The sequence below is a fragment of the Sinohyriopsis cumingii genome, chromosome 12 (assembly GCF_028554795.1).
Source record: "Sinohyriopsis cumingii isolate HCF-2022 chromosome 12, ASM2855479v2, whole genome shotgun sequence".
Lineage (NCBI taxonomy): Eukaryota > Metazoa > Mollusca > Bivalvia > Unionida > Unionidae > Sinohyriopsis > Sinohyriopsis cumingii.
Window position 1 is genome coordinate 47,255,293 of NC_142972.1, and position 13,975 is coordinate 47,269,267.

The window sequence follows — 13,975 nt, forward strand, 5'->3', positions numbered from 1 at the left end:
TTGAAAATTGTAGCAGACCAATGAAAGTAACAAACGTCGGAAAGAAACAGTGGAACGGAGTCAATCTCGACACGCCGATAAAAGTCGGTTTAATTATTATTTTAAGTTGATTAATTTAATTTTTAATTGACTAGACCTTTCATGGAATGGAAGGACATATATTCATCCTATTACATATAGTAATCTCTTTCATACATTCTGCAAACATGTTATCTATCAGTGGCGCACCAAGGATAAATGGTGCCCGGGGAGACCATGATAATAATAACAATAATGAGGACTTTGTATAGCGCCTAATCTTTAGAAGCTCTAAGCGCTTTACAACATTATACAACACCTATAAGATAAAAAAAAACATATAATGATATGATTACAAAAACAAACACCAGGAAATTCGAAAGCATTATTAAAAAAAACATGCTGATAATATTTAAGGTAGGAAACATTATTTGGTCTTTAAGTTTCTTCTTGCAGTCGAAATAAGTGAGTTTTGAGAGCCCTCTTGAATGTGATCATTGTGTCTTTGCCTCTAAGTTCAATGGGCAGTTCATTCCACTTTGATGGGCTCTGGTATGCAAAAGAAATCTGTCCATATGACTTTGTTTTCGTAGTGGGAATAATGAGTATACGATTGTCAGAAGTGGAGCGTAGGTATCTTGCTGGTGTGTACACGTGGGTGAGGTCGGATATGTATGTTGGACTAGAGTCCGACAGTGAAACGTAGCACAGAGAACAAATTTTGTGTTTGATTCTGGATCGAATGGATAGCCAGTGTAGGGTACAGAGCAGCGGGGATGTGTGTTCTGATCGTGGTACTCTAAGTATGATCCCAGCAGCTGAGTTTTGAACTTTTTTAAGTTTCTGGAGTAGATATTGAGATGAACCAGACAGAATTGAGTTACCATAGTCCAGTCTTGAAAGTACTAATGAACACACGAGTGTTTTAGTGGCATCAACTGAAAGATATTTGCGAATTGAGCTGATGCGTCTCAGCTCAAGATATGCAGCCTTGCATATGTTCATGACATGTTGGTGCAATGTGAGAGTACTGTCCAGAGTAACACCTAGGTTTCGTACTGATTGTGTGAATTTAATGTTGGTGTTGTTGATATTTATTGTTTGAGGTAAAGGATGTGAATGAGAAAGTCTTTGTGTTGTGATCAGAATGGCCTCAGTTTTATCATCATTCATCTGCAGCTTGTTACATGTCATCCATGATTTCACATCAGAAATGCACCTCTCTACACCTTGGATGGTAGCATCAACTTCAGTTGGGTGGCTAGATTTGTATATTTGGGTGTCATCAGCGTACAATTGGTGAGACACTGGATGATGACACTTGAGAGCGACTGAGTGTACAGAATGAAGAGAACAGGTCCAAGAACAGACCCATGTGGAACACCACAACATAGATCAACTGGGCTGGAGTGTATTCCATTTACAGATACAATTTGTGTCCTGTTGACCAAGTAGGACTTGAACCACAGTAAGGCTGTATCATGAATGCCAAATACATGCTGGAGACGGTGAAGTAATATTTCATGGTCTATTGTGTCAAATGCTGCAGACAAATCAAGGAGGGTGAGGACTGTAATCTTTCCGCTATCCAATGCAGAGAGGATGTCATTAACTACTTTTAGAAGAGTAGTTTCAGTAATGTGGCAAGGGCGATATGCAGATAGTACATTGCTAAAAAGACTGTTTGAATTTAGATGAGATACGAGCTGGGATAGAACAACCTTTTCTAAGATTTTTTATATGAATGGGAGATTAGAAACTGGGCGGTAGTTCTTTAAATCGTTATGGTCTAGTGTTGGTTTCTTCAGCAGAGGCTTTCCAACGTCAGTTTTGAAAAATGATGGGAATTCCCCGGATGAGAGAGAGGTATTAATAATATCAGTTAGTGAAGGCAATACTAGATCTAAGCACTCAAGCAGCAGTGATGTTGGAATTGGATCAAATTCACATGACTTTGGTACACTCTTCATCAGGATTGTACGTACGAAATCCATAGAGACAGGTTAAAATGCTGCTAATGGTTGCCGCTCAAATTCTGTATCCCAACTGTATGGTGACGACAAGTCAATTGAAATTGTGGTGTCAAGCTTATCTCTAATGGTTTGTACTTTGTCACGGAAGAAATTTGCAAACATGTCCGGAAGGTCGACTGGAGAGAAGGTAGTTGGGAGTGGTGTAGATTTGTTCCTTGACATTAGCTTGTTAGTAATCTCGAAAAGCTCTTTGCAGCTGGAACTTTCCATGATCTTAGTAGTGTAGTGGGCTGATTTCGCTGCATGGACTATATTTGTGACATTCTTCTTAGCGGCTTCATAGATTTGCTTATGAATAGCGAGTCTGGTGGAAATCCAAAGCCTCTCAGCTTTACGGCGGTCTCTTTTAGCAGTGCGAAGCTGGTCCCTAACACTGCTATACCATGCAGAACACTTTTGAATTGATACTCTGCACTTGGTAGCTGGGGCATGTTTGTCAAGCAATGAACGCAGACAGTTATCGAGTTGTTCTGCGGTAGGAGGTAAGCAAATGGTTAGGTTAGCTTGGATGTCGTGCATTAGTTTGGTTCTATTTATCATACGGAGGTTTCTCTTAGTAGCAGATAAAGGAGGAGGGTTAGGGACTGATAAGTCAAGATGGCATATAATGCAGAGGTGATCTGATGCAAGGTCATGGGACACCAGGGAGGACCATAGAATGTTATCATTCAGGTCTATGAAGAATCCAGTCTAATATGTGACCATTTTGTGGGTTGGTTGGTTAACTGACTGTTTGAGGTTGAAAACATTAATGGAACCTATGAGTTTTTATGTATTTGAGTTTCCGGGACAGTCAAAGAGAAAGTTGAAATCTCCAAGAATAATCAGGTTGCCACCTATCGAATTTCCATAGTCCTGGAGATTCGGAAACTGCTCGAGAGAGAGAGAGAGAGAGAGAGAGAGAGAGAGAGAGAGAGAGAGAGAGAGAGAGAGAGAGTTTGTTGTTTTTACTAGGAGGAGGGCGGTATATGCAGAGAAAATGGACTGACCTTTGCTCCAGTGTGAGTGTGGTTTGGACTAGCTCAAACGATGTGTGGGCGAAATTGAATGTTGTGGTGTGGTTACGACCTTTTATCATGGAGTTCTTTGTGTTGACTGCAATTCCACCTCCGCGAGAATTACGGGGGAACGACTTGATGGAGTAACCAGTGGGTGTTAGATCCGCACACTTGGGATCATCGCCTGATGTTTTTAGCCATGTTTCTGTCAGGAAAAATACGTCAATATTCTAGTCGTTGATAAAATTAACTATTTCTGTGCGATTTTCCGGTGGTCCTACTGATTGGGCATTGAATAATGCAATGCGCATAGGTATTTCTTGGATAGCTGACACAAAGGTTGACGAATTAATAGGGATTTGAATTAAGTTATCTAAATTAACGGTCGAATTTTTTTTAAATTGTTGAGCCGAAATAAGGGAGATAACTGGAATTCTTCTTCCTGTTTTACGCCGGCCAGCTTTGAAACGTTTCTTTTTTTCGCTTCTGTTTACATTTAGGTAATGATGAATGTAGTCCCAGTTCGTTTAGTCTAGAGCACAGTGTAGTGTGGAGAGCCAAGAAGTGATCATTTAAAGCAATTAATGAGGGTCTATCGTAGCATAAACGGGTTGACTGGCGAGTATCACGTGATGGCGGTTTGTTCAAAAACAGTGGAGCAAGACAGCTGAGAAAAAGTATAATTGTTCTCATTTTCAAAACAAGGAGATGAAGAAACACATACGAATTTAAAAGCCAATACATAATGAACACAGTAACGAAGATGAAAACAGGCAACAAGCACAAATATCATGAAAACAGCACTAAGAAAACGGAACAGCTGCTTCAAGCCGGTTAAGCGATAGCGGCCATCTTGTTTCATCAAGCTCTTTGGCGCCCCAAGAACTCTGTCGCTTGGGGCAAACGCCTTGTCCGCACCCACCAACACCAAACCCCATTAGTATTGTAACTGCTATCTATCTGTCTGTCTGCTCTCTCTCTCTCTCTCTCTCTCTCTCTCTATATATATATATATATATATAGAGAGAGAGAGAGAGAGAGAGAGAGAGAGAGAGAGATATCACCTGATGTCAACAAATCAGTCAAGAAAATCTCAATTGATTTAATATGCAACTTAATGAAGCATTATAGAAAAACAATAGTACGTGTTTTTTTGCAGACATGGAATTTGAAAACGAAAGCGTTCAAGGAGGCGGAGATGGCGGCTGTAGGTGACCCAGGTTTCGGCACCATATAGGATGGTGGTTAATATGACAGCTTTGTAGACGCTGATCTTTGTATCTCTCTTCAGACTGGCGTCGTGCCACACTCGTTCATAGAGTCTGCCGAAGGCGCTGTTTGCCTTGGCCAATATGTTGTCTATTTCTTTGTCGATCTTGGTATCAGAGTAGATCACACAGCCCATTTAGGTGAACTGGTGGACTGAATTCAGCTCTATGTAGTCATTGAAGATGCTTGGTGACCGGTACTCTTCCTTGGGTGCAAGCTGGTGAAGTACCTCAGTTTTCTTTAGGCTGACATCAAGACCAAAGAGCTGTCAAGCTTCTGCAAAGCAGGATGTTACGCGCTGTACGGCGACTTCCGTGTGTGCAAAAAGGGCGGCTACATCCGCAAAGAGAAGTTCTCTAATCAGTGTTTCCAAGGTCTTGGTGTGGGCCTGAAGTAGTCTTAAGTTGAAGAGGCTGCCATCGGTACGAAATCAGATATAGACACCATCTTCGTCATCAAGGTCTTCTGTTGCTTTCTGGAGCATCATGATGAGGAAGATTGAGAATAATGTGGGGGCTAAAACGCAGCCCTGTTTGACGCCATTTGCGATGGGGAAGGTCTGTTTTTGACCTGGTCAAGCTAGTCTTCGAGTAGATGGATGACCATGATAAGGAACTTTGAAGGACAGCCAAGCTTTTCAAGGATTTTCCACAGTCCAGTTCTGCTCACCGTGTCAAATGCCTTCGTCAGTTCCATAAATGTGATGTACAGTCCTTTGGTTTGTACTCGGCATTTCTCGGATGATAGTATACACCCATAACAAAATGGCAATACAAGACAGTCGCACGGTATTAGGCAATATGCTAGCTCGTTTGCCGAATCCAAGGAATTCCATGTAGATTTCACTCAAAATTATGAATGCAAATCTAAAATTTTACTTAACACTTTAAAATATTTTGTTGATATTTTAATTTCAATTTACGATGATCAGCTGCACTTTACTTCTGTTAAGAACTAAAACGTATCTCTCATGGTTACACCCGTGCCCGTTAAACAAACTCGGAAGCTAAAATACTCTCCACTACCAGATTTATTTACAGATATTAATTTTTTCCAAGAACCTTAAAAAAACACAGCCAGTTTGTCAGACAGATGTGTCCGAGCCAGCACATGAAAGGAACTTGACATCAGAGTGGGCAATTATTAAATCCCGCCACCCACCCCACCCCCCGCTCTTGGACGCGATACTAATTGTCCAGATATGTCCAGTATCATAAAGACACGTATGTTTAAACTTCACCATGTTAAGAAAACAAACTTACGTCGATACAACATATACACATATCATCATATACATATTTGCCATTTTGCTTTCAGCTGCATATAATGAATATATTTATTTGCTAATCTTGAGCATGTCTCTCTTCTTCCATGGTAAGAGAAATGGTGTCATGGTTCATCTAATGAATTTCATCATCATCATCATCATCACCATCATTATCATCATCACCATCTTCTTCTCTTTCTTCTTCACATACACATTTGACTCGCTGTTTAAAGTGAAAACATTTGTGATTATTGTAACTGAACATAAGATTCCACTAGGAAAGCGGTTAAAGAATAAAACATCAACATGCAGATTTGTCATTCGTACAACAAAAGCTTTTAAGACAGCGATGCGTCGATTAAAACATATTCATATTGCACATATTAAAACATTCATTGTCAACCTTTTCAATTATAAGAGTGCTATTTATTTCGATTCCTAGGCCATGAAAAGTTCCAAATTACATAATTAGAAGTATTGACTGAGATGTCTTACCACATATGGTACCGGAAAGCAGAACATAATTAGATAAAAATTGTAAAATGAGGCGGGTCCCCGAGTGGCCGAGTGGTCTAAAGCGCCCTCCGTTACGGATCACTGCCATCTCACCTCTGTCTGCGTAGGTTCGAATCTCGGATTCGGCCAATGTGGGTATGTGAGAAAGCTTGTCAGTAGCTTCTCCAGGGTCGGTGGTTCTTTCCGTGGTTTTCTCGGGTTCTTCCTCCACCATTAATACTGGCCGCTATGTATAGCCTATTGTGTGCTGAAAAATGGCGTTAACCCCCACAACAACAACAACAATAAAATGAGTCAAACAGGAAATGGAAAGTGTAATTTAGAGACTAATATGCAACGTGGAAGTCAAGAGACTGAATAAAACAAGACCTTTTGAAACTTTAGTAAGAACTGAAAGAGAAAATATATTTTGAAGAAGCAAACAGGAAATATATCTTTGTTGTAAAATTTGAAGAAAATAGTTTTAATTCTCGGTTATCGATACAAAATGAAACCTAGATTGCCATGCAAAAATAAGGAAAGGAAAGTATTTTACCAATACGGCTGATAACGGAAATGGCAAACTAGTTTTCTAATTGCAAAGAATACCGTCTGTACGTGCTTATAAGTAAAGTCCATCTACAAACTGCACAAACCCAGATTTGCCGTCTCATAACGCGCCATTATATCTGTGTCTGTGCATTTTGTTAGGGGAAATGAGTAGAACAAATAACATATAACTTAGTATGCAGGTGCGTTATCCTACAGCAGATCAGGATCTTCTTTGTTTTCAGTTTGACTCGACCTATAAGCGAGCAAAACAACGATATATTATATTGCTAGTTATTACAGTATTTCCAATTAATTGAAAAACAACATATTCTAATACATCAAAATACAAGAATGAAACCTCGATTGTTGTATTCCGAGTGTTTTTTTTATATAACCTTGAAACGTACATGAAAAAGCCCAAAATAGGAAAATATCAAATAGCACCAACAAATAATGTAATGGTACTAAAACAATACAGTTTTCGGTACTGCGAGTACTAAGTAAAGTGTGCATAACAAACTATAATTGCACAATTGTAAGACTCAGTCGTCAGAGATCTATTCAGACATCCAATGAATCCGGTACACTTTGTGGGTCTTTGAAACATAACAATGTACACATTTTCCTGGATCAGATTGCAAACACCAAACAATGCCGTAATGGCCATTTTGTGTGCTTGTTAGAGTTTCTACCTATTGGGAATAATTTTCATCGTGACTTTGTTTCATACAGTGTTAATGGTTACTACAATTAAGAGATAATGTGTTTTCATTTACAATTCTGGTTTGGACACAAAAAAGCACAGTAAAACCTGTATGTGATTCAAAACAACATGCAAAAGATTACATATGTAGATTTACTGATTTCAAACATAACAGATGTACTACAGTATTTCAGAAAAGCTGCAGATTTCCAGATTACATTCAATGGCGATAGTCACAATCAGCAAAGTCAGTCTTAAAAGCAAGGCATCAAAACTATCTAGTATGAGGAAGGTTTAAATTACACATTTAACTTGTAACTGATTATGATAATTTCTTAAAATGACACCTGGTCCCTCTTCAGGAAATATATATATCTAGTTGTCTACACTGATATACAGTCTTCGCAGTCTTTTGTGATCGGGTGACTTCTCTGAACCATGGTAAAAATTCGTGCATTTTTGCAGATATTTTGGATGCCCACGATAGCATAGTCGTAAATACACTAGTTTGGACAAATCTTCTATGCCAACGTAAGGATATTAATAAATTCTATAAAAAAGAATTAACATGTCAACATACCTTTCTTTTTATTTTAATTTTATTCTAGCTAGATTATTGTATTGGTCTTAAACTATTTCCTTCACATTAACAAGTATCCACATTTCATTCTTAGATGCTACGCAAATTCATTTTTCCCATATCATCTATATTTTCAGCGAACATCTCTTAAACCGACCACTTATAAAACCAAAATTTGGACGGTCAATCTAGCAAATTCAGTTGCAAATAAATCTCTCATCTTTATTTTTTTAAACCGAAGCAGGGTACTTTAGATTTAACTAATTCAGGAAAGTCCTTAAAGGAACTTCGTCTGAATTTGTTATGCTTATCAATATGCAATGTTAAGTTCAATCTCATCCATGTCGTTGTTTTCGCTTTTTTTCCTATGCACTTGGGTATCTAACTTGTCAAACAAATATTAAGTGACATCATACTGCGTCAACATGACCATTTCTTTGTCAAAATTTCTGTTCTCAGTTTTCTATCCCTCCTGTTTTGGTCAAATCGTCGAGGTACAATCTTTCGAATCACGTGTCTTTTTTATGTACATTCATTAATATTTAGAAAATTCATATCACCTTAATAATTATCACCGTAAATTTTCCCTCGTCTACATTATTCTTATATATAATAATTCTGTGCAAATATTGCTCATTCATGTATGTCTGTCCCTTCCTTTTTTGTGTGGTGGTAATCAAAATAAAGAAATTGAGTGGTTTAGGTAGTCGAATTATTTTTGTATTAATATGTAATGAGAGAACTGGCATCTACGTTACTCATTGATTAATATTTTTAAACACATTTATTTTTTTGTGCGTGGGCGACAGCATACGTCAGATATGTCCTTAATATTTGAACTTAACAAGTGGTCCAGCTTTTTCATTACTGAGATGCTCATGTAGATATCTATAAAGTGATCTATATATAGTTTTTGTTTATTTCTTACTTTTCATAACATGCAGAAAAAAATCCAAAATATGTCATGGAGATATCAAAATATAAAAAATATTTCCATAAATCTCTAGTGACTTTACATTCGTCTAGCAAACATAAAATAGATTCTAGCTTACGTATACCGAAAGAAAAAAGTCCAGAAAGGCCAATTGATCATGCATTTGTTTTTTTGTTACCAAGATGTGCTGCAATAGGTTACTTGGGGTATTTAAAAAGTTCTTAATATGTTGCTATAGATCTGTTTTGTTTCATCGAACTTGTTAATATATTTAATAGAGCTTGGTAGAGAAAATCATGTTCTATACAAAGTATCTGCAGCTAGCTGCACGTACAGCAAGACATTTGCAGATATATGCGTGTGACGGAACATAGGTAATGTTGTAGAAGCAGTATAATTGTGCATCTGTGCAAAGAGTTACTGTAAAATCCATGTTCTCTTAGCGTACTCTCTGACAGACATCAAAGCCACCTTGGATCATGTTTACGGGCTTGATTCGTCCTTATATTCCACAATTTTTTGGTGGTTTCATCCTTTTAAAGATAGCTCACACGATGGAAGAATGATGTCTGCGATTGATGAATGGGAAGTGTCTGTGAAGAGAGCCATTAATGAAGATGCTCGATACAGGGTGGAATATATTCATGTTATCGTCCATTTTAATTTGTGAGCTGTTTTTTTAAATATCTTTTTGATCATTAGAAACTCGGAAAGGTTGTAATTGCATACCCTTGCATTTGTTGACGGCTAATCAAAAACAGACTCGGGTTGAAACCGCCAAAATATGAAAAGAGTAATCAGAGACGTTTGAATGAGATTGTCACATATGGTGAAATATTGATTTACGTTTTTCAATCCGACTCAAGACAAAATACGTATATAGTTAGGACTGGAACAAAAACAACAACTGCTACTACAAAAACAAAAACAACAACAAAAAACAAAACACAAAAAAGAAAGAGAAGAGCTCATAAAGTAGTCTGACTGTCAAGAGACTTTTATGCACATACTTCATATTATATTTTCATTATTCGTTTATTTATTTACTTATTTATTTTAGTTCCGGAAGTAAATTACAGATCATCCTTCGCGGTGTGTATAATAACCTAACATGGCTGCTCTCAAAGGGCTGATTACAAAGGGGTCACTGCAAAAACTCGTTTGTAGCAATGTTCGAAAAGAGTCCAAGACTCTCATTTTTGCCAGAAGTTCCCACTTTACATACGTTCCAGATACACCCCAAGCAAAACATGGTCTGTTTGATTTGTTGTAATTAGATAGCCTGGAAATACACAAAGTTGTTCAAAATCAAACATTACTCCCGGTTTTCGATACAACTTACCTAGGGCACAAGGGACATGTTTTAAGCATACATTTTAATACTGCATCAACTTGCTTAATAGAACAATTTATAATAAAAACGAGTGCAGCAGTAAGGTCAAAAGGTCCATATTTTTAGATGCCTATAATTGAACAAAACGTGAGAATATCATTAATTGGTGCTGACACGTCAGTGAAAGAACATAGCAAAATAAGTTTATGTACTTCATCCCCAAATCCATTTTTCATGTCTAAAAGTAATTTTGGACACAGTGATAATGCAAGTGATGTTCTGGTTTGATCATTTTGATGAATATTGGTGTAGAAGACAGCATGATGCAATTAGAAATAGTTGCCATACAGGCCATTTTGTAATATTCTACTTCCCTGAACCCAGCATGTCTGCTGCTGTGGGTGACTAGCTCTGATTGCTAGCTGACTATTGGTATTTCACTGTCAATATACATGTACTCGGAAGTTAGTATGGGAAGTGTACATACCTCACTTCAATATAAGCAACAATGTGGGCCTAAAACACCTAATTCACCAATTTATCCATCTCTTATAATATGAAGCAATAAAAGCTATAAAAAATGTCAGATTTAAAATGTACCTTTTACCTGTTATTTTTCTCAAAATTTTGCCTCAGTGTCCAAATAAATAAATGTCACTAATGCACTGACATCTTTTGTCCCCCCCCATGACATTATTTCTTATCTTAATGATGAAATATGGAGAAGTGTTGCTTTTAAAACAAATATACAGTTTGACCCCCGCTATAACACAATGCTTTGGGTTTATAAAATGAGACGGTGTTTTGTATCAAACCATGCTATAACCAACCAGGTCAGTTAGCTGAAGAAAATGATGCATGTAACAACAGAAAAATATGGCAATGGGTGGGGGGTGTGTAATGAAAGTTTGTGCAAAAATACATGCTTCACTGGCACAGTTACCATCTTAAATCTAAGTATGTTAAATATCAACTTGTTCCATACTCAGCAGTACTTGAAACTTGTTACATGTTTAATTTTATTTTTGTTTATAAAAAAATCTGTAACATAAGCTTAAATAGTTCGTGTATTCACCAGTTGAATCTGTTTTTATCCATAATAGTAATTCCATCAAAAATGAGCATACAGAAGCATAATTTATATAATCAAAAGAATAGCTAGGTATATCTTCTATTTCTCACTAGGCATTTAACATTAGTTTTAAGCAATATTTTATTTTAATTTGAAAAGTATGTTATATATGTTTATTATCAACACATTTTGTATATGTATAAAAATTATTATATTCATACCCATACCACTCATGTGGCATAGTGGTTAGAGCATCCACCTCGGATGAGGGAGGTCACAGACTTGTAAATATGGTACTAATAGCATTAAGGTTAGTGTTAGAACTGGTTGGCCTGGTGTCAGGATAATGTGATAATGTGACTGGGTGGGACATGATACTAAATGTCTGTGGCATGATGCCCCAGTGCTAGACATCACTATAAACGGCCACACTGCAGACATTGTAGTGATATGACTGAAATTGTTTTAAAGCTACATTAAAAATCCAGATCACACACACACACACACACACACACACTCACACACATTTATACCCATTGTATTCATATGTGTATGTTTGGATTGAGATGCATGCAGTATATTTGTGTTTTGGTCTTATGACTTTAAAAGACAGCAGAAACTATTCATTGTAATTCATTTTAACTGATTGAAATAGCAAGATTTGAGTCTTATAATTACAAGTTAGTAAAAATGCTTAATAAACTACCACTTAATTTGTTTATTTTATTTTGAGAAAGTATTGTATAAAATTGCTGACAAAAAGATTTCTAATCCACTTTGAAATAATCCCTGTAACATGTACATAGCAGCAAATCCGTAAGTGACTTCGTATGATACTGTTCATCATAATTACCAATAAAACATTACTGTAATTATTCATAAACAACACACTGAAGCATTAAAATTGATACATGACTGAATTAGACCCTTCTTTCCAACTGAATTGACACAACCTAGAACATATTGTGCCATTTAGTGCTTCTGTATTTAGATAGAGGAATTTTCTTAATATAACCACTCATTTTCTAGCTTCATTACAATAATCTATTGATAGGACTGCAGATTTATGGTTTAGATTTTTGCCTATGTACTGGTTGTAATGACATGCATTGGTAAAATAGTATTTGCTTTGATATCTGTTGTGAAACTTGGTAGATATTATGGCCAATGTCTAAAGATGCACATATTGTCAAATCTTGATGCTTTTATGATTCTTTGGCCCATTTTTATTTATAGCTTGAAGCAGTGTATGACATAATTTTGTGAACATAACTACTCTTGCATATTTTAGTGGATTGCTTGGTAGATATTATTATCGACTTCATTAGATATGCATGTTGACTAGTCATTTTTACTTACACTCTTGTGAGAAGGGTTTAGTGATTTCTTTTTTTACTACGAGTTCATCCCCTTCATTGGGTACGAGTGGGATGCACTGAAGGTGGTGGTATATTTTCCTGAGCTAATTGCTCACCATTATGTTAAAAACTAGTCAGCTGTTATCATAAAATTTAATCTCATTTGTTTTAGAATCCAACAAAGAAAAGATCCTGGCATAGTTATTATTAGGCACAGTTTATATTTATGGGAGAAAATGCTTGCTTTATTTATTTCAGTTTATAATTTCAGGTGAGACAACTCGGATGAATCTCTTCCAGTCCATCAACAGTGCAATGGATAATGCCCTTGAACAAGATCCCACAGCAGGTATATAGTTGTGTACCAAAATTCATTTTAAGCTGTCAAATTTAAACATGATATTTTTCCGTTGTATTCTTCTTTTTGAAAGTTTCAGTTTCTGCAAGTAATTTCCTTTGTTAAGCTTATTTCCCTTGTCTTGACAATAATGCAGCAATATTAATGTTAAGTTATTGAGAGACAATTTATCTTACCAAAAAACACTGATTAATTACTCTTATTATGAATACTTTTTATGACAGTTAAACATATTTTCTTGTAATAATTGTGCATTTTTAATAATGACTAGCATAAACGTATCAATACATTAAAATACAGTATTGCTTCTTGTTAGTGAAAATTATCAATGCTGTTTGTCATGTTGTATTATTACGTGTTTAGGCTCTCGTAAATAGTAGCCAAAAAGAAGTGAAGACAACAAGCTTTGTAAAATTTAAAAAATAATTTATTTCCCTAGAAAAACAAGGTAAAAATTAGGAAAAGAACTGATGGTTTTAAGAATAAAATCCCAAAGTAATCCAAGAATAATCCAAGAATTAAATATTCAAAGTCTTAGTAATAAATTGTTCTAATAAATTTGAGTTCGAGTCCCGACATAAATCCAAAATGGAAGGCGATGATATATCCTGTTGCCAGTATAATATTGATGTGTCAATAGTTCTTTGTTGTACCATAGAAGATAATATTCTGGTGTTTGAATTACAAATAAAATTTCAATAAATGTCTTTATCCAAGAATTATGTATGAACACTTAAATATTCCCAGGGAAAAAAATGAATCTCTTAGAATCCAAATAACGTGAAGAAATATTAAAGTATTAAACTCCAACTGGTCATAACAGAAAAAACACCACCTTGATGTAGAAGTGTTTAAAAGCCCCACTGAAATTATTTCTCAATACATCACTATTTAATCTGACTACTGCGCAATTCCGTAAAAACCAGAATTTCAAAATAGAGGCTATTCACATGTGTAAAGTCACATACACCCAGTACAGCCTCTATTCCACCCTATAAATCCACA

General features: G+C 36.2%; 1 protein-coding gene across 1 annotated transcript in view; it reads left to right on the forward strand.

The window, feature by feature from the left end:
- Positions 1-9,951: 9,951 nt before the first annotated feature.
- Positions 9,952-13,975, forward strand: part of LOC149786399 (2-oxoisovalerate dehydrogenase subunit beta, mitochondrial-like) — a 28,241-nt gene continuing 24,217 nt past the window's right edge. Inside the window, exons 1-2 of the mRNA XM_089976822.1 lie at positions 9,952-10,102; positions 12,884-12,961. Coding sequence (XP_089832948.1) covers positions 9,961-10,102; positions 12,884-12,961 — 220 coding nt within the window. The 5' untranslated portion in view covers positions 9,952-9,960. The remainder of the gene's footprint in view (positions 10,103-12,883; positions 12,962-13,975) is intronic.